Here is a 21,652-nt window from a genome sequence, read left to right as displayed (position 1 = left end):
AGGGCAGGTTTATAGTGCTTCATGTGAAAGGGGCAGACGGAGAGGAGTCGACATCTTATGTCATAAATCACTAGGCTTCGTTGTAGAGAACACGTATGAAGACAAAAAGGGACGCTACATTTTGGCTGTAGGTACAATTAGAGGAGTGAGAACATCCCTCTTAAACATTTATGCGCCTAATGAAGATGATCCTAGCTTCTTCAAGGACATTTCAGCTCTTCTGACAGCAAAAGCTGATGGATTTATACTAATTGGAGGGGATTTTAATTGTGTGATGAACCACAAATTGGACAAATACCCATATGAACAGAGACCGGTGCCCCAGAAGGCAAAAATTTTGCCCAGTTTGATTGAAGGAATGGGGCTAGTAGATATATGGCATCAAAGCCACCCCAAGGGGCGTGATTACACCTTTTATTCAAAGGTCCATGGAAGCTACTCCAGAATAGATCTCTTTTTTGTTTCAAAGAGGGATGCACATAAAGTCACAAATTGCCATATTGAACCAATAACAATATCAGACCACAGTCCAGTTGTTATGACAATAAATTTAAAGAACAATAAACAACCTAAACAGTGGAGAATGAACGTCTCACTTCTAAATGATCCAGAAATAGTTCAAAGAATTAAAAGAGACTGGACTGAGTATATGGAACACAACGACAATGGGGAAGTATCAGTGTCAACTCTTTGGGAAGCTGGAAAAGCTGTGCTGAGGGGTAAGTTAATCTCTTTGTCATCCAAAATAAAAAGAGAACGCGACAAAAAACAAGTAGAGTTAGAAAATCGTATACAGTACGACAATTGGAGGAGGAGCATAAAAAGACTAATGATGAAACTACTTTAAAATCTCTTGGCGAATACAGACAAACACTAGATACTTTGTTGACGCACAAAGCAGAGGGGGCATTATGGTTTGCTAATCAAAAGTATTATGAATCAAGAAATAGGGCCAGTAGGCTTCTAGCATTTCAGCTGCGCAAGAAAGAGGCAGATCGCACAGTGGAAAAGATAATGAATCCTCTCACAAAGAAAATGCTGTCACATCCTAAAGACATTGCAGAAGCTTTCTCAGCTTACTATGAGACACTTTATGATTCAGAGGAACTAGACAGTAAAATAGAGAAGATTAAGAAGGTGTTGGGTGAAATTCAGTTACCAAAATTAACTGAAAATGATGCTAAAGCGATGAGAGATCCAATCACAAAACAGGAAATTGAGGAGGTCATAAAAAATTTAAAGAACAACAAAGTGCCAGGAGTCGATGGATTCCCGGCGGAATTTTATAAGCATTTTAAAACTGAGGTCACCCCCCTATTACAAAGAGTATTTAATTATGCCCTCACAAATAAGGACCCCCCAAAGTCTTGGTCAGAAGCAATAATATCTATAACTCCCAAAGAGGGCAAGGACCCCATAAATTGCTCGTCCTACAGGCCAATAAGTTTGCTCTGCTGTGATTTGAAAATTTTAACTACAATACCGGCAAACCGAATTCAAAAATGTATCCACACAATAATTAAGCCAGACCAAACAGGGTTTATAACGGGACGTTTAGGGATAAATTATATTAGGAGAACCTTAAATGTGATCTCTGTGGCGAGAGAAACAGGATCCTTCAATGCTTCTCAGCCTTGATGCTGAGAAGGCATTTGATAGGGTGGACTGGCAGTACCTGAAACACACACTGGCAAAAATGGGATTTCATAGAGACTTTATTAAATGGATTAGTGTGCTATATTCTGGACCCACATCCATAGTACGGGTGAATGGATACTCCTCAAGGAAATTTGGATAAAAAGAGGAACTAGGCAGGGATGTCCTCTTTCGCCTCTACTATTTGCAATCCACATTGAGCCCCTGGCAGAAAGAATACGGACAGACCCTAGAATTCATGGAGTAACAGCAGGTGGAGTCACTCATAAAATATCATTATATGCGGATGACATTATTTTGTATATTTCTGATCCTCTGAGCTCAATCCCTAGACTTATGACTAGTTTAAAAGATTTTGGAGAAATCTCAGGCTATAAAGTTAATGAAACCAAGTCAGAAGCTATGATGTTAGTGGGAAAATGGCCTACAGGTTTAGATAAAGAGGTCACTTTCAATTGGTCCAAGAGGGGATTCAAATATTTAGGTGTGACGATTACGCCACAAACCTCACAACTATTTAATGAAAATTTTAGTAGATTAATCACACAAATAAAATCAGACCTGTCTAGATGGGAGATTCTCCCTCTGTCCTTTTTGGGAAGAATAGAAACAGTGAGAATGAATGTACTCCCACGATTAATGTATCTATTTCAGGCACTTCCTATTTGGATACCTGCCTCCCCTTTTAAAATTTTAGATAAAATTATTAATAACTTTATTTGGCAAAGGAGGAAACCAAGAATCAGAAAGAAATTACTGTTAAGTAAAGAAGAAAAGGTGGCCTTGGTCTGCCTAATTTGAAACTGTACTACTGGGCAGCACAACTCCGCGTTGTTGTTGAGTGGCTTGTACAGGATGAGGAGACGAACTGGATTGGTCTGGAGAACAATGCTTGCCCACTGGTACCTCTTGAAACGATGCCATTTATGGAGGGAAAAAATTGGAAGGATTTAAAAATTGAAAATGAGTGGATTAATTGTACATACAGAGTCTGGTCTCTAGTGATGAAGAAAATAGGAGCACCTTTAACTATATCACGCATGATAAAAATAACCAAGATTACCGACTTTTTTCCAAACAAACTAGATACTGGTTATCAGAGATGGACTCAGAAAGGATTAATAAGAATTAATCAATTATTCAGTGAAGAAAATATTAAGTCATTTAAGCAATTACAAGATAAATATGAATTATGCTCAAAAGATTTCTATAGGTACTTACAATTAAGGGATTATCTTTTATCACACAAAGAACGCCCTACCTTGAAACAAAATACATCACCTTTAGAAATATTTTTGATAAAATGTGTGGAGGAAAATAATAAGAGAAAGATCATATCTAATCTATATAAACATTTACAGATGCATTTCTCTGACAGTTCTATAGATATAAAGCAAAAGTGGGAACTAGAAATGAACATTTTTATTGAAGATGATGAGTGGGAGGAGATTTGTGAAAAAGGTTTTAAGATCACCCACAGTCCAAATTGGAAGGAATTTGATTGGAAATTAAGAATGAGATTCTTCAAAACACCTTTCAGTATTTCAAAATACAACAGAAACGCTACAAATGTGTGTTGGAGGAATTGTAATCAGATTGGGGATCACACTCACATTTTTTGGGACTGCCCAGTACTGATTCCATTCTGGCAGGGGGTTCAGACAGAAATAAAAAAAATACTCAAGTTCACGTTACCACTGAACCCACTGCATTATATACTGGGTTTAACCCCAGGAGACTATATTGGGAAAAAGGAAGTCCAGTTACTACAGATTCTGCTACTAGCAGCAAGAAAAATGATAACTTTGTCTTGGCTCAAGCTTTTGCCTCCCACTCTTCAACAATGGCAAGAAAGATTGAAGAATGTGTACATAGTGGAAAAGATAACAGCAAGACTTCATGTAAAAATTGACATTTTTCTGAGTGTTTGGACGCCAGCTATTTCCCACTTTGGATGGCCACTCTGATAAAGATGCTAAGTGTTATAGAAAGCTGCTAATCCCCTTGATATGTCTCTCTCTTTTAATGAAAGACACTGGATTTGTACATTTCTCTTTCATGTGAGCCCATGAGAACCTCTCAAAGAAATGTCAATTGCCAAAATGGACTTAAATGTTTGCTGAGATCCCCCCCCCAGTTTTTGTTTTTTGTTTGTTTGTTTGGTTTTTTTCTTTATGTAAGTGCATGCATAAATATACATATGTATGTATGTTGGATTCATAATAATCTTAAATAAAGAATGTTAAAAAAAAAAAAGCTCAAACAAAAATAAAAGTTAAAATTTAGAAAATTGCTGTTTGCAGAGGCTTTATTGGCCAGAGAATCACCTGAAGTACATAAACACAAGAGTTGCTAAAAGTTGCTAAAAGCTATTCGGATTAGACATTTTAAATCTGAAGTTCCTCTACAGCTCCGTCATTTAATCTCTAGTAGTCTAAAGTGAAAAATTTGTGAACTTTGGGGGGTTGAATGAAGTCTGGAAAAAAAAACATCTCTATTTTCCTTTAACAACTTAAAGAAAAACTCCTATCAGATCCTAGAATTTTCCAGACAATCACTGATTATTTTATGACCTTATGGGGTTTTTAATGCATTAACTAATTGATTCGCTTCTATTTCTGGCCTCTGCTTTAACATACTTTTTCAGATTAGTACTGACCATGTTGGTAAAGTGACTTTTTTTTCGGGTTGTTTTTTTTATTTATTTTAAAAAAAAAAAATAAATCATGAGACTCAAATCATGTCCAAATTTTAAGGAATTACAAGAATTTCTTTCTTCTTAAAAATAAACAGGATCTATAGACAGCATGACACGAGGAAGCTAAAGATCAGTCACACTCTTGGCACAAAACAAAACCCTTCACTTCTTTAAATCCTTCTCTGACTGGAACTAAAACCTTCTGTATTAAATAGATTAAAAAAAGAAATCTAAAATCTATCTCTACATTTCAGTCACCAAAACCAGATGACTGTACAGTAAGACATTTTTCTGAGAGCGATGAAACTATGCAGAGAATCACGTAAGAAGGCTTTCATTTCACCGTGTGTATATACAGGGATCACATGTAGTCTATTTAATCGGCTCTGCTCCATTCAAGGCTCACTGAAAGACTTATCCTCTCCATTCAGCGCAAAATCTCTTCCTGAATGGCTGCTGCACAAAGAGAGAGGGATGGGTTTTCACCCCACTGCAGCAGTAATTCAGGTAGCACATTCTTCAATGAACAAAAGGGAAAGAAAACAGAAAATCATCTTTAATCTGTAAAAATGTGAGCCTTAAAAATGGATAAAAGAAACAAATATATTGAAAAAAGTATTCATACTACTTAAGGGTTTTTTTTAACACTTTGGCATTTTGTGTGATGGACCAAAACAAACTGTCATGTACAATAAAGCATGCATCAACATTTATTGTTGATGCATGCTAGAGGCAGCATCATGCTGTGGGGAATAATTAATTTGAAGTTGTGACATTATATAAATGAATGAGTAACAAGGTAAAAGTATAACTTTGACAACCCTACTTTTTTCTCCTATAACAGGTTAAATAATTTTTGACTGTGTAACTTTACAAATGGCACACCATACTCAAGAGTTGTACTCTGGGACTAATGCCCTGAAAACCTACAGCTACAATTGCAACTGTGGACTAGTCAAAGTCTGGAGATCTCATCACAAATAATTAAATAAACAATTAGAAAGTCCAGGGGGGAATTATATTTTCCCATTAGGCCAAGTAGGTTTTGATAACTTTTTTGGTACCACATAAGTGCAATTATCTTTTTTTTTTTTTTTTGCTGATTTTTGCATTCATTTGTGTCGTCTTTGTCTCATATATTTGAGTGATTATTTTTTTCTATTTTTATAAAAATGCAAAACCAAAATCTGTAAGGTGGAAAATACTTTTTAACAGCACTGTAAACTGGTATCTTAACTTTAAAACCCATAATACTCAATAATTAAACTTTGAAACTCCACTGGTTGTTCAGTTCAAGCATCAGGTGTTACGGTCCGACCAGTAAGGCACCATAACATATATAGGCATATGTAAAAAATATCTTCTATTTATTTAAAAAAAAAATCTTAACAAAAGGCTTTCAGCATCTCAAAAATATAGCAAAGTGGGCCAAAAGGAAATCATCAACTAAGACATACCTAACGCAGGATAAGAAACCAAAACTGACCTTCACACAATGAATTTATACACAAAGGCTAGTCTACACTAATGAGGAAGGGTGGGAGAGAAGACAAAGACAAACAATGCATAAACATAAATAACTAATTCACACCAACATATTTTAACTACAATACAACTGTAAAAAACAAAACCATCTAACACCAAAAATGTTTTAGCTGTTATGCCATTAGTAGAGAGAGGCAGATTCTTCAACATCCGGTCGCCTGCTTCCAGCAGCCTGATGGATTGTTCCACTTCCTGGTTAGCCTTTTAACCAGTCATCTCCCCCAGTCAGTCACTGGGGAAAAGATGGAAGAACCTTTACACAGGCTTGAGGCCTGTCTTTGTGCTGTTTCCACCACTTTCCATCTGTCAACAACATAATAATTTTATTGCTTCCTGGTTACCCATTAGGTTTCCAAAAGGTGGAAACATTTGGTTTAAATGCCCACAGAGCAAACTGACACAACTAAAGAAGTTCAGGAAGTGGAACTGGGGTTCGATGCTGCCGATTTTTTTGCAATTCTGAAATTATTCTAATCCAAGTTGAAATGCTTCACAGTCCCTGTGAATGTAAAATTGAAACTGTGGATTGACCAAAAGTCCCCACTTCTCTAAAATGTCCTCGAAGCAGTGATGAATGGACTCATACTGGACCTCACATCATCAGTTTACCAGAGCACAAACACACTTGACGTCTTCAGCTTGACTGTGGTTTTTCCTTCAGTCTTAATCATGACCAGACGAAGTACTTTTGCTCCATCTGGTCACACTGTGGTCAAGGAGTCTATGTGACTGCTGTCAGGTTCACCACTTCAGCGCTCCTCCTTGGAACTCCATAATTTAACACACACACACACCCACACACACATATATATATTTGTCTTTCTATACTTGTCAGAAAACTATCCCACCATCCCCCACTTTTGGGGGTAACCAGACTTATGCCTAACCCTAACTATCAACATACAAATCCAGCCTTTACCTCAACTTAAAGCTGGAGACACTAATCAATTTCTTTACCCAATTTTATTCACTAAGTCTGCATCAGTTTGCACTTTTTGGAGACAGTTAGTAGGGAAAATTGGCACTAAAGTCTGCAGGTATGTGATGGGAACAGAATCATGTATGTTGCCCACAGCCAATGAAAAAAAGAGAGTAGGATGAATCTGTTGAAAAATTATAGACACAAAATGCAAGAAGTAAAAGAAAGCCATGATGCAAAATATGAACTAAATAATTGCATTACAATGTCGATTTACTCCGAAAGCCATGAAAAAGAGCCAAACGCCAACACAGAAACAAGAGTCTTAACTGATTAAGAAAAAAGTTTAAATTAAATTAAAATTAAGCAGAACATAAAGTATCAGTTTGAACATGAATATAAAAATGCATTTATCAGTAGTGTTGTGTTTAAACACTACATTTATACCAATAAGACCAGCATTAAAGTCATTCCAAAACTCACTGACAATCGTTACAAAATAAGAGAATGTTACAAATGTCTAAATAATCTTACTAAACTCTATCAAAACTATCCAAATTCACTTGTAGGATATTAAAAATTTGGTATTTTAAATACAATATTTTTTTATCTTAGATGGGAGGTGAAAGAAACATAGTCTGAATTTTGAGAAAATCTACTACCTACTTGGAGAGGGCATTGTGACAGATTGAAGTTTCATCTGTAAGTTTGATGTGTTCATCTGGTTTTCATTATGTGGTCTGTGATACTCCAGCAGGCCCGATTGTTAACCTCAGCCATGACCCTAACCCGGAACCCTGATAACAATGCTCTGCTACACTGATACCATTATTCCCCAGTATCAGTCATTGTTGAGAAGGTAGATGATTACTCCTGAAAAGGTCCTAAAGAGGCTAGGTGTTGTGTAAACAAGCTCACACACACACACACACACATTATGGTCAAACACACTTTGCATGCAGACTTTGCATATTGTCGGCCACTTTCCCTGTATGCAAGGGAGCGTCTATTATTTTGCATCCAATTTCCTTTGCTTTTCCCTTCTCTTCATTTTTACTGCTCCTATATTTTGTGAGGTGAACTTTATGAGGCTCTGCGTGCTAAGGACATGTTGCCTGGGCAACTACAGCCTGTTCCAGTCTTGCATGTGGCTTGCATTTGAGAATGTGAATGTGTGTATGGCAGGAGAGGAGCTGCTGTGTCAGGCTTCTCAATGGTACATGGCCTCAGTGTTTAGAGGCTTGGCTAAGACACAAATAGTCATTTAATTCTGCTGTGACGAAGGACTGTGATTGATCCCCATTAGTCAGGTTACTAAAAGCTGCACACCAACTGGGTCTCTCGTTCTGTGAAACACCTCCCATCTAATACCTACAGACTTGCAGAAGAAGAAAAGGTTATTTGCTAAATTATTTTTCCAAACTGATTCGCCCGGAGCAGACAAGGTGTCATGTCTCACTCTCTATACTTGTCTCTTCTTCCCTATGACTCAGAGGCTTGTCTTCTACTTACCAAGCCTGTCCATGACACGAAATAATCTGGTGTCATACACAGTAGGCACATATGCCTGCACAATCAGAGTACCTTGTAAAAGTGTTCAAGTGATCCATCCAGTTAAAACCCCTAACATCACTGTATTTTAAAAAAAGCCTATATAATAGACCAGGGGGTCTGCAGCCCTGACCCTTCAGATCCACCGTCCTGCAACCCTGTTCCAACAGCTCAATCAAATGATTAAATTACCTCTGCAGGATGCTAATATACTTAGACATTCATTTGATTCAGGTGTTTTGGAGCAGGGTTGCATATAAAACTTTCAAGACAGTAGATCTCAAGGACTAGAGTTGGAGACTCCTGTGGCAGAGCGACCCAAAGCAGTGGTTGATTGTGTCAAGGAAAAATGACAAACAGTTCTTTAGATTCTGGTGTCTTTCAGGCAAACTCTACAATGGGCTGCGGTTGCCACTAAATACATCTTGTAGTAACTTGTAGCGTGTACTTCTCAGTGATGTTACAGTTGTTATTCATGGTGGTGGCTATGGTTTCTTGGTTTAGTTTTTCCCCTTTCTGCAGGTGTAAAAGCAGACTTCTAGGGTGTTGACTAGTGTTCGTTCTCCAAATGCATTTGTGGCATAAGTTTAATATTGGAAAAAAATGGATTGGGAAAAGTGTTTCTTCTGCCAGAAGGTTATTTTAATTTCTTTGATGGTTACTTTTGAGTAAAATTGTGAAATAATGCTACTCAAGCACAGTTACATGTTAATTCAATACATTTAAACCTGCATAATGTTTAACTACAAAAGTCCCACTTCCCCAAGCAGTTTCTATGAGAGCATCTTCCCGTCTGCAAACCGACAGATATGCAGCTTGTGACTCACTGCATGACTCATTCGAGTGAGATAACAATTGGAAAACTGCCACAATGTCGGTCTGTCACAAAGCGAGTCCTTGTACGGCGAGGGATTTCAGTTAAATAGAAGAATAAGGCAAATACACTCAACATTTTCGTCAAGTGAATTTATTGTTCTAGATGCAAAAAAAATAAAATAAAATCTGTACAACATAAACCCATATGCACAAGACGCTTCTTGCTTCAGCCGTTCAAAAACTACATAAATATACAGAATATTACAAAAAGAAAATTCAAGTTTCTCAAGCAGACATGTTAACAAAATGATCAGCTTCTTTCCTCTCAGTCAAACATATTAGTACAAAAAAATTACCCCCCCACCACAACTGCAGTCACATCCCCAATCCAGTTGCTCCATATGTACACTAACATTTACAGAAATATTATTAACAGCACGCAGTGTAACAAAAATAGGTGATTCATTTTGTGCATAGCAGTCAATTACACCAAAACAAAAATATTAAATAATATGCAATGTGGTAATGAAACTACACACACACACAAAAAAACAACAACAACTCAATACTAGACAAAGTAGCGCATTGAAATGATATGTAGAGTTATTAGGTGAAATGTTCTCCCTCTCTGAGCAGTTGAGTCTGGAGAAACATGAGAAGCTGCTTGGGGCTTGCAGAAAGCAAGCGCTACAGGCACTCTACGGCAAAACCAAACCCAAGAAGAAGAAAAAAGAAAAAAGTCACCGCTGTGCAAAATGTTGCTTTGTTTGAAACATGTCAGCATACAGAGGATTCATTGTGATGTCGTAAGGAAAAGGGTGGGGGATAATGTTAAAACCTTCTGTTAGTGATTTTAGTCTTTGGTCTCTGAAATGAACAGATATCCAGACAGCCAACAGGAAACTCCATTTTTCCAAAATTCTTGTGAAAAATTTAAAAAAAAGAAATCCCATTTGAAGTGATAAAGATGTAGCAGACTGATTCGCTGTGACTCGCACACGCCGTCCACTAGCAGGGCAGCAGGATGTCATGGCAGACAGAGGAGCTTCTCAGGTTCTGCAAGCAAACACACACAACAAGGAAAAGCTTAGATTCTTCTTGGATAGCATCAGCCTGCAGGTATGCACCGAGAAGCTGACTAGAGCTGTTCCAGCGAGCATGATGGCCTCAGGCCGGGCCTGAGAAAGTTCGCGTAGTTACGTCACCCAAACTTCTCCTATTTTTAGAGGAAATGAGAAGTTAGCCAGCAGGTGTGTGAACAGGTTCTCTATTGTAACTTTAGAGAAGCAATTAAAAGAAAAAACACACACCCTGCAGCGTGGTTCATACTTTCCTAATGCGACATCCAAACTACGTCAAACTGGTCAGCATCACTGATCTCAAAGTTCAGTGATGCTGCAGGTTGAGGTAAATTAATGAAAACCTTTTAGTAGAATCTGAATTATCTGTTTAAGACTTAATATTGCTGCTAAAGCAGATGGCTGCTGACTTAGCTAACTAGCAGAATAACATGGCAGCAGCTACAGTACCATGAGTACTCACACCCCATCGAGTTTCACATTTTGCTGTGCAATTAAAATAGATTTGATATAAAACGGGGAGAATTGGACGTATTGGCAAACTGTTGAATTTCAGACTTTGCAGAAAGTAAAGTGTGTACTACTAAAGCCTTTATGAAAGACTGAAAAGAAAAAAAATAAATTGGCAGAATACAAATTTGTCCTACAATTTTAAGAATTATTTTGTCCAAATTTGTTTGTTTAAAAACACACAAAATTCTGTAAAAAAAAAAAAAAAAAAAAAAAAAAAAAAAAAAAAAAAAACTTTAAAAATAAAGGGGTGTGAATATTTTGACATGGGACTGGATGGAGCAGGTGAACAGATTTTGCAAAGTGTTTACCTTTGAAAGCTAAGATGGAAAACCACCTTTAGGTAGTGGAGGATGGTGCGTCTTTAAGGAGCAAAACACAGGCCAAAAATAAACCAGACAGACACACAGAGTCAGCAGAAAGCATAAATGGGAAGTGGGGGGAGGGAGAAGGGGAGAGTAGAGGAAAGAAACTGGCTGAGACAACACTGAAGAATCACAGGAATGTGATACTGGGAGGTCCGAGTTCCACATGAACAAATATGTACACTTTTCACTTCCAGAGCAGTAGATTACATCATTTCCCATGATTCAACTCTGGGTAGTACAGGAGTAAGAGGAAATGTAAATAACTACTTGTTAGGAAATCTACTTTCCTCATTGTATGAGTATTATGGGAAATAAATGGATGTAAGGCAAACAGAAGGGGGGGGGGGGGGGGGAGAAAAAAAAAAAAGAAAAAAAAAGATCCTTGTTAAATACTTACAGGCAAACTTTGCCCAGCCAGTGCTGTGAGGCACAGAGGAACAGAGGAGGGAACAAACAAATGAGTGAGCAGACATGCAAAAGGCAGAGAGAGAGGAAGCAGACACAGGAAGAAGCCCTACATGGTTCTGGACCATGAAGGCAGGCGGGCTGCAGTACCTGTCCGGCCAGAGCCAAGGGAATGTGAGCGGAGGTGCAGAGAGCCAGCGATGCTACGGAGCCGGGCAGCTCCTGGATGGGGGCCTCGTCCAGGTCCTCGATGCGAGGCTTCTTGATGTGGGACTCCGGGCTGGTCAGGGGGGTCACGCTGTTCCTCCTGATCAGGGTGCCAGGACCCCGCTTCACTTCCTGTGGGGCGACAAAGACGAGCCGTCAGAGTGAAGAACGCCTCGGCAGCAGAGGCCTTCAACAGGTGGGTGGGTGGGGTGGTGGCTGACCTCGGGTCTGTCTCTGTGTGTGTTCACCGCCTCTACATTCAGGGAGATGGACTCCACCTTACAGCCGTAGGCCACTGGGGTCAGCTTCAGGACCGTGTGGAGGGGACACTTCAGGTACGGCATCTCATCTGCAGCGACACGGAAAAGTTCACACTTTAGAAAATTCAAAATGGCATAGTTAGAGATTTTTAAAGGTTCTACAGGTTGGTTTTTGAAACACCATTTCCTGAAACTTTAAACTCAGAGCCTTACTAGCATTAGGTGGCGGTTCAAGGAACTTGAGGATCATTTACACAGGAACTGGAGGTTTGAGGCAGTGACTGTTTTTAATCATTGGACTTCTGCTAAGTGAGAATGATGATTGGTTGGAATCTTGTAGTTTTACTGACCAAAACCAATTTGATGTTTGAATCTGTTCAGCTAGTAGAAGTTTGTTTCAGTAACTGTTCCTCTCCAGTCAGCCGTTAGTTTTAGCCCCTGGGAGTCAACCAATGTGGATTTATGCAAAATGAAAATACAAAACGGAAGAATCTAATCCCCTCAAGTCCTCTAATGAACACCGTGTCTACTAGTTCCTACCTGCACTCTTATCAAGGAAGTAGGCAAGCAGACATCGCATCACGGCTTGATGGCAGACCACCAGAACATTCTCCTGCCTCTCCAGCTCCATGATGACCGGCTCCACCCGCTGCACCAGGTCCTGGTACGACTGGAATCAGGACAATTGGCAGGTTGAAGCACTAATCTAAACTCCACAAACTGCTCCACCTGCGTTTGACCATGATGGGGCTGGTGTACCTCTCCGGCAGGGTAGCGGTAGTAGTACTTGTCTTCATCTCTCAGTGCAAACTCTTCAGGGAATTTCTCCTTCACTTCATCATATGTCATTTCCTCACACAAACCCTAGAAGACAACAAAAGATGCCAAATCAGATCGGGGAAGGAGAGTTAGAGTTGCTTCCTGGGATACTACAGCCTTCCTCTGGGCAACACTCACAGCGTCGATCTCGTTGAGCGCCTTCCATTGCTCATAGGGGACCCCCAGGTGCTCTGTGGTCTGGATGCTGCGGCACAGCTGGCTGGTCCACACCTTCAGGTCCTTCAGCTGCTGCTCATCAACAAACCGAGCCAAGGCGGCTGAAAACTACAAACAACAAGTCAATTAGCATCTTGTTTCATCATTTAGCCTGGGTTTTTCCCCTCTTCGATGACTTGGCGACTGGTTGTACCTGTCGGCCCCGCTGCGACAGGCCCGAATCACCTCCCAGTCGGCCCTCCAAATTGTCTTTGCTCTCTCCGTGTCGACACAGGTAGATGGTGCGTGGCTGGACGTGGATATTCATCAGATAGTAGACAATTTTGCTCTGAATGTGATCTTGGATGCGGTTGACGAGGAAACGGCGGCCCACATCGATCACCTTGATGAAGGAGTGATCCCTGCAGGATGACAGGATGAGTGCTCTGCCTGAAAAGACACAGTCGCCATGGAGAAAAGGCATTGAAAACCTCAGGCTACCTGTCGTACTGGTCCGGATCCAGAGGCTGGTAGCTGGTTCTGTAACATTCGATTCGTTTCTGGAAGTCCATCATGGCTTCGGTTTTGTTACAGTCCTTGTAGTCTGGACAGGAAACCTTGACTTCCTGTATGGGAAGGAAAACTGTTAGATGGCAAACCACATGCCTGATGCCAAAGGAGATGTGACCATTCATTTATTTCTTATATCCAGCGTACGATCAAAGATGTGGACCTTCATCATGAAGTGTCCTGGTCTGAAACTCACCATTATGTTTGATGCAATCACACTGGGATCCTCACAGACAGACTCAATGAAGAAGATCTGGACAGAATGAAAAAGTGACTAGATTCAATGAACAGCTCTAGACCTGAAACACTGTAGCATCTGTTACCAAGGCAACATACCTTAAACTCGTTCTCTGTACCAAACTGTAGGATCAGATCCCGTCGATCTCTCGTTGTGTTCGTGGCGTCAAACACCTGAAGGAAACGCCAAGAAAGTCCAGTTATGGTCCGTTGGTTGGGTGTTTGTACAACATAAATAACCGAGCAAACTCACCGCCACTTGGCCTCCCTCGTCCTTCAGGTAGGACTTGACATCTCTCAAAGCTGCTAAGGCACATTGCCTGAAAAGAAAATTCAAATGTTAGTCAAGCCAAACACCACAGGAACCAAGACTCTCAGTTGAGGGGAGACTTACTGCCTGATTTTCACGGCAGACTCGTTATCAGGCTTGAAGAAGTCATAGGAGCTGTAATTTTTGACGGCCTCCCTGCGGTACTCTCCAACGTTGAAGACTGCAGAGACACAAATATGAACGCCATGTCCCCAAGAGAGAAACATGATTCTGTGCTTTCTGGTAAGCTAATTAAGGGGGCACTGCGTCTCGTTGTGTAACAGAGAAGTTGCTGAGCTCAAGCAGTACCAACCTTTGGTGGGTATGCCGATCCAGTTGAGGTAGCGGGTCAGTTTCTTGGAAATGTACGTCTTTCCTCGAGCGGGTAGTCCCACCATCACGATGACGGTTGGGGGGTTGGCGAAGTGTGGGGCTCCGGTGCCTGCAGGGAAAGAACAGGTCATTAAAATAAAAAACAACATCGCTTGCTGAGCTAATAGCTGCACTCAGCATGGCAGACCGCTTTCTGCTTCAGACTTCTTGGAAGTGATTGACACTGGAAAAAACAGAAACTGAACCTGTTAGAATTCACCACCAAGATATGATCTTCATATTTCTCTACATCCTATCAGCCAACACATGGCTGCTTGCTCCCAGAATTTCCCTTCACTTCCACCTCACTGTGCATTTGACCTACTTTGGAATGTCCACTGTCCTACAGAAGCTGCAATGGCTTGTTTTCATTTGGCTGTCCACATAAAAGAGGGCCTGGTGAGTTTAAAACTTTTTAAATTAAAAGAAATCTGGTCTTTTGGTGCGTTCTTTGTCGTCACAACCACTGGGTTCATGAACACGGGCCATTAATTCCCTGGTAACCTCCTGAGAGAGCCAATTTACACTTCGTCATTGCGTCGCGTAATCTTGTTTCCACAACATCAGAGCTACGATGCCTAAACGGAAAACTGGATAAAGCTCTTAACTCCATTTTCAAAAAGCTGATTCATCACATCCACCTTATACGTTTACAATGGACTTTTATTTATTTTAAAAATCAAGGGCACTACAAATATTCCAATTTGATATTCCATACATTTCCAGATCCTCCTCTGCGTTTTTGACCTATTTTATTTGGCTGTGTTCTAAAGGTTGATTTAGAACACAACCAAAATCTAATAGTCAACTATTAGACTATTGACTAGTTTTGTCAATAGTCTAAAACAAACTGCACAAAAGCCACCATTTAAAGTATTTCAAACATAAGCATTTAAACAAAGTAAAAAAAAAAAAAAAAAAGAAAAAAAAAGATTCATTGTTCTAATTTCAATCTAACGCAGCCTGCTTTTTGTTCATTAATTTATACAATTCCAACATAAAAATTTATATTTTGTCAACAACGTATTTTTCCCCCCATAAAACGACATAGTTTACCAAATGTAACCCTTGTAATTCAGAAACAGTGATGTTCGACATGAAAATACGACAAAGTCACGTCGTCACGCATCACGTCCAGGAATCTGGGGCGGAAAAAAAGGGGGGTTTACCGTAGCCATGGTTACAAGAGTCCCGTTACGTCCCAGTTCGATAGGGGCATGGTGACGTAGAGCATGTGCCGATAAAGACCACCAATCATTTGGTTAGAAATTTAAAAATGCCGGTGTCTGCGCAGCAGGTGCGCTGAAGGTTGTATTACGGTAGGAGAATAGGTTGTAACGTGGAGATGCAACTTATGCGGTAAAACGGAACCGACATGAAGTCCGCCATTATGGTGAAAAAAAGGCAAGGTTTGGTATAGAGTTGAAATTATGTAGAGAAATGACAGAGGGAAAAAAAAAACCCACATGAGAATTCGAGCACGCGAGAAAGATAAACGAGTCTTACCTCTTCGCTTGTCATCCTTGGTGGGAACCCAGATCTTTTGGATCCTGTTTTGGGTGAGCTCTCTTGGCATTCCTTTACGGCTGGATAAAAAGCACACAGCTACGACGGAAGCGAGTCGCTTAAATCCCGAGCTTTGAATAAAAACGCTTAGAGAGAGCCGGATAGTATTCTGAGCCGGAGCTCCGTTCACCGTGTCCTCAATGTTGGCTGTGCTGAGCTAATCTGCCGGTCTGAGCCTCACATCCGCTATTTAACCACGCCTGGCCGGCCGGCGAAGCAACGTGACTCCTGTGACGAAAGCAGTCGTAAAACGCTCGCGCACAAGCACACCCGAGAGGAGTCTCTGGCCTGTGACACATACAAACGCATATAGGCCATCACAGCGCCACCCGGTGGCGAATTTATTTTCTTAATCTGCAGTATCTAAAAATACACAGCGAATTGTTATATTTTATATGTACGTTATACAGCTTAAACCTGGCTGATAATTCTTCCTAAAGTGATTATTTGCGTTACTTTCTTGCATTTTATAAGAACAAACACCTTAGTTATTATATAATTAGACTGTATAATATTTTATTCGGTTAAGTGTGTAGGTAATGGATGGATTCATTTAACTGTCTTTTTATTTGTTTGAGTTTAAACAGCTCAACACAATTGCGTTTTTGTCTCACGCGGTAAACCGTTTGAAATTACCCCCCCGCCCCCCCCTCCCCACTTCGCTCCTTTTACATTATTTAAAAGATAACTGTTGACGGCTTTTTTAATTAATAATTTGACAAAATAAAAAAGATTTTCTTTTTTTTTTTTTTGACGGATTAGGTTTGACATTAGGTAACAGTTGCTAAATAATCTGACTGAAAAAAAGTTCACCACATTCATTTTCATTTTTACATTCTAATGAACATAAGTTGCGTTTATTTTATTTATTTATTCGCTTTACAATTAAAACGCTGGGATTAGTGCAAGAATTGCCCGCCTTCACAGGAAACCCCATTGGTTGCTTTTCTGTTTTATTGTCAGACCTGGGGTCGACGTGCAGAGCCGCACGTCGACGCAACCCGCTTCCACAGGCTGGCCTTCGTGACTCAGGTTGGGCATAATTGCACATAAAACATTCGGCTGCAAGTTTAACTCTGCATTTGGATGAAATATGCTTTACTTGGAGAGATCACTACATTTAAATGTTAGGATTAATGCTGGGGTTACTCAACATAAAAAAAAACAAAAAAAAAAAACATTAGACTTTGAACATAATAAATGACGAGTCATGAGTCAGAAATTAATTTATGATCTGTTGCTTAAAATATTTTTTAAACTCTAGCAGGTCTGAAATGGTCTGTTTTTTGTACTGATCCTGTCAGGATGGGTTTTTCTTGCATGCATCCCCCCTCAGCATCCAGGCAGGGATTCAGCTGCAAAGAGAAAAGGTCAAATAAGGTGACGTGCTGCGTGCCGCTGCAGCGGTCTGCAATGGAGACGCTCTCATGCAGCGGCTTTCTGAATGCATTCAGTCTCCGCTTATTGGTTTTATCGTGACTTTATTTTATGTGCATATTTTTTTTCTTTCTGTTTTCTAAAACGAGGTTGTTTTTGCGTGAAAAAAGTGCGGCACAAGAATAACACACATTGAAGTTGTCAAAAACTATACAATGTTGTTTTGATGCTTCATGCCCGTATTGTCATGCCAAAAAAAACAAACAAAAAAACAACACACGAATAAATACGTTATGTTTTTATGAACAAAATAAATGTCTATTGAACTCCACTCTCTCTGGACAATCCAGTTAATGTGCGGTCAAACTGCACATGTCAGTTTTTAAACTATAAATGATCAAATACAGTCAAAAGTATGTAAAAGCCATTTTTTAATATTTCAAATGTAAATTTAAAATCACTGAAATATTGAGTTCTAAATAGCCAGTTGTCTTTTTTTTTTTTTTTTTTTTTTTAAGTTTCATGCATTTTTCCTGCCAACAGCCATCACTACCCACAATGACTCTGAAGAATTTGAGTTAATTTGAGTTACAACCTGATTTAATTTCCCTTTGGGATCAATAAAGATTTTTTTTATTATTTGAATTTAAATAAGCACATTATGTGCATTTTAAAAAAGTCATCCTACTCAGTTGCATATCCCTCCGATTGTGCGTACGTTATTTCTACACCAATCCCCACACAGTATCATATGTCATAATCTTGTACAATATCTTATTACTGCAACTGTTGATATTGTCTTTCTGTAGTTTGTCAATCTTTTAAAGTTTACCAAATTTCCACCATTGCCTTAACCTGGACTTTGAGCTCTCTTGGACTTCTCTCTAAAAACTGAATCATGATGTTAGCCACATTCATTTCCCGCCCACCCTGTGTGCAGATGACACTCTTTTTCCCTTTGACCATCTGCACAAGCAGGACGCTGGGTGACTTAGAAGAAGTTAGCGCTGCACAGACTGAGTAAGTCAGGCACGTGAAACAAAATATGCAAACACTGTTCATTAACTGACGAGGACACAATCTGAAGTGGACGAGATATTAGATCTGTTGAATGGATAATTACCATAAACAGAAATTGGAGAAATACATGTTACCATCCAGAACTGAAACTCGTGGAGTTACCAGAAGTAATACTAATTTATCACTAATTTATTTCGAGGCATCTTTCTCATATAGGTAAAGGTTTTTTATATGGCTACTGTTTATAGTGAAAAGTCTTTATTTCTCAATATAAACAGGTTAAAAACATTGAACTTCTGATGTTGTAGTGAATTTGCCTCAAACCAGCTGCCATATGTGGTTCATGCAGTTTACCACTGAGCCCTGTTGATATTTCAAACAAACCTAGGATCAAATCTGATTCAGTTTGCCATCAACCAGGTCAGAGTTATGCCAAAATATGCCTGATTTTCACGTTAGATTGTAAAATTGAAATTCTACAGTCAACCCCCAGATATTAGTGGTTCCGTATTTGTGGATTTTCTGCTGTAATGTATTTGCTGTACTAGAAGTAGGAGCTTCTTCTTCATTTACAAGCTGGCGTGAAAACAGACTTTTTAATGTATTATATGTTTATTATGTAATTTTAATTTACTGATGTGGAAACTGGATTTCCCGTTATTTTCTCTCTTCACAATTGTGCGGTGCGCCATCATATAAAACCCAAATGAAACACACATAGTTTGTAGCTACAGCATGACAAAACATGAAAAAGATGCAGACGCTTTAGCAGTCCTCTATAAATTAGGAGAGCTTTCCCGCAGCGCCCTTGCACCTTTTAAGTCATAAATAAAACAATGCAGATGAAGACCGCAGGCATTGATAAGAGTCTACCATGGGGGGCTGCTTGAGAAGGAGAAAGTTTCCCCCACTAAGACAGATCCTTCCTGTTGTAGCAGCCTCTGTTCTCCTTCAAACCTAGGCGTTAGCACACCGGAGGAAGTGACAGTGATGGAGACTACCTCAAGGGGATAAACTGCTTGTCTGTCTTTAAACAACTTTTCACAAAATTAGCTGCTAACTCATGTGGGGCTGCAGTAGAGAAGAAGTAATTAAAGTGTTAGACAGGAAAACATTTGATTAAGGTTTTGGTCTGTAACGGATTTCACTTTGATTGATGTCTTCCATGTGGACTTTGAAGCATTCCTGGACAACCTTTCTACTTTTATTTGTTCTATTAAGTTTAGCTTTCACCTATTTATGTGTGTAGCTTTTACAGCAGGTATTGCCAAGTGTTGTTACAGGATGTGTCTGAAGTGTTACGGTTCTATTGCTGCCTTTGGGATCTTCTGTCTGAAGCATGACCCAGTTTGACCTAAGCTCTGGCAGATGTCTTCAGATTTGACTGTTTTATATTGTAGTTTGCAGCTTAAACACTCTGCCAAATCTGCATAGGAGCTCCAGTACCATGATGAAAAGTTGGTATGGTTGCTTTTATTTCAATGTCAATAAAAGACCAGTTGATCACTATTATCCTCCATACCGACAGAAGTGAGCCTGCCATTCAATTACCATCTGTGGGTAATCTGACCACCATCAGCAGGTATGGCGGGTGAAGTGCCTTGCCCAAGAACTGAGATGGATGAAGCGGGGGTTCAAACTGGCAACCCACCAGTTACAGGCTTAATTACTACCTCCTTATCTGGTGCTGCACCTGCTGTATAAACTTGTTTTTACAATTTATACATAATCCGTAAAGGATTATGGCCACACTATGTCCAGTTTCCCTAAATCCCATACAAACTATAAGTCGTGGCAGTGGCAAAGTTTTGTTTTTGTCTTCTAGGAACCCTGGTTTCAGCAAAATAAGTTCACATTTATTTTAAAAAACGAAGCTACAGTGAGAAGCCGACAATTTCTCAGCAGAAGACCTGAAATCAGTTTGGAAAGATCTGCAAAATGTCAGCAAATAAAGGAGCCCATCCTCCACCTTCAGCAGGATCCTCATCTAGCATACAACCAAAAGAGCTTCTGCTGCAGGTCTGGAAAGGCAACCGTTCACACCTTCCAACAGCTTGTCCACACCTCACTCTGAGACAAAAGCTCCCCATTCACCAATGGGTGAATGGGGAGCTTCCTCTCTTTAGACCCCCTGCCTGCACTAGAGGAAGACGTCAATAGTCTCTTTCAGCATCAGAAGACTGCTTCCCCCTCATGCTTGAGAACCTTTGTTGACACAATGACCCATATCTTAACTCAGATCTTCAACAAGTGCCCTCTTACTTCAAGCGTTCCATCATACATAACAATGTTTTTAGTCTGTTCTGTGTTTGTCCATCACTGTGTGGTTTGGCTCATCCACAAAACAGGACCAGTCCAAACTGTAATGAGGATCGACTTTCCCTCCATCTCTGACTTGTACAGGTCTAGTCGGGAAAAGGGCAGCTAACATCTCTGCTGAACCCACACATCCTGGACACAAACTGTGGACTTTTACTTTCAGATCGGTTCTACAGAGTGCCATTTGCAACAACCAGCTCCCACAGAAACGGTTTCTTCCCCGAGGCTGAACACTTTTATAGAGCACAAAGATCGTTAGGATGCATATTTGCACTAATTTAATCTTAACCTCTTCTATAAAAACACTGTACAGCTGCATAATTTGAAGAAATAAAATGTCCATAAACTTGATAGAGTTGATTCTGATTTTAGCCTGCAGTGCTGTCAGAAAGGTTTTATTGAAGAGAATATGATCCAACAAGTCTGGTAATCAAGTATGGATGTTGCTCATGAACTGCAACACATTAAATATCTTTAATCTCAGTTCATGATTTAACAATATTAAGGGGGGGGGACTGCTTTCACCAAAAGATGATTTAAAAAGCCCCCTCGCCATTTTATAAAGCACTATCACAAACATTTAGTTGTGCTGCAGCAAAAATTGAAGAAATCAGAAAGGGCACTGTACCTTTTTTTGTTAATATGCAAACATTTCCTTGTTACCCATATTTCCTTGACCTTTGAACCATGACACCATAAACAAAACGATGAGATCCTTTAAATGGGTCCTCCTTCACATTTCTGTTTCATCATCCAAACCTCTGGGACGTTTTCTCTGGCTCACTTACATAAGCTCTGAATGAGGCTGAGGCTGCGTTCACTGTCCTGGTCCCCTTCCTATAATCTATCGAGGCTAAGTTAGGACTCCTGGACCCCAGAGGGACGCTAACAA

The 21,652-nt window shown here is 39.8% G+C and overlaps 2 protein-coding genes across 5 annotated transcripts in view; one reads left to right on the top strand and one right to left on the bottom strand.

Moving 5' to 3' along the window:
- The first annotated feature begins 555 nt into the window (after positions 1-555).
- LOC122826259 (interleukin-15 receptor subunit alpha-like) overlaps positions 556-21,652 on the top strand; it is a 45,592-nt gene continuing 24,495 nt past the window's right edge. Inside the window, exon 1 of one of the 3 annotated variants that reach the window (XM_044107898.1) lies at positions 556-719. In XM_044107898.1, coding sequence (XP_043963833.1) covers positions 584-719 — 136 coding nt within the window. In that variant the 5' untranslated portion in view covers positions 556-583. The remainder of the gene's footprint in view (positions 720-21,652) is intronic. The other 2 variants (XM_044107897.1, XM_044107899.1) reach the window with 2 other exon arrangements.
- pfkfb3 (6-phosphofructo-2-kinase/fructose-2,6-biphosphatase 3) lies at positions 9,321-16,229 on the bottom strand. Of its 2 annotated transcripts, XM_044107892.1 has the most exons (15): positions 15,985-16,229; positions 14,420-14,548; positions 14,191-14,287; positions 14,050-14,116; positions 13,896-13,970; positions 13,756-13,812; positions 13,491-13,615; positions 13,204-13,411; positions 12,972-13,118; positions 12,774-12,878; positions 12,555-12,684; positions 11,976-12,103; positions 11,698-11,886; positions 11,540-11,562; positions 11,067-11,136 (listed from the first exon to the last, which is right to left on the bottom strand). In XM_044107892.1, exons 1-15 carry the CDS (start codon positions 16,052-16,054, stop codon positions 11,082-11,084), a joined length of 1,605 nt encoding a protein of 534 aa, XP_043963827.1. In that variant the 5' UTR covers positions 16,055-16,229; the 3' UTR covers positions 11,067-11,081. The 2 variants fall into 2 exon arrangements, with proteins under 2 accessions (XP_043963826.1, XP_043963827.1); XM_044107891.1 differs by lacking the exons at positions 11,067-11,136; positions 11,540-11,562 and adding an exon at positions 9,321-10,241.

The sequence above is a fragment of the Gambusia affinis genome, linkage group LG23 (genome assembly GCF_019740435.1).
Source record: "Gambusia affinis linkage group LG23, SWU_Gaff_1.0, whole genome shotgun sequence".
In the NCBI taxonomy this organism is placed as follows: domain Eukaryota; kingdom Metazoa; phylum Chordata; class Actinopteri; order Cyprinodontiformes; family Poeciliidae; genus Gambusia; species Gambusia affinis.
This window is presented reverse-complemented; position numbering and strand designations above follow the sequence as displayed.

Excerpts from the sequence above, each read along its gene's own strand:
- pfkfb3 (XM_044107892.1), bottom strand. The coding sequence starts at position 16,054 with ATGCCAAGAGAGCTCACCCAAAACAGGATCCAAAAGATCTGGGTTCCC. Across the intron at positions 14,288-14,419 it reads GATCGGCATACCCACCAAAG|TCTTCAACGTTGGAGAGTAC; the intron begins GTTGGTACTGCT and ends GTGTCTCTGCAG. Across the intron at positions 11,563-11,697 it reads CCTTGGCTCTGGCCGGACAG|CACTGGCTGGGCAAAGTTTG; the intron begins GTACTGCAGCCC and ends TGTGCCTCACAG.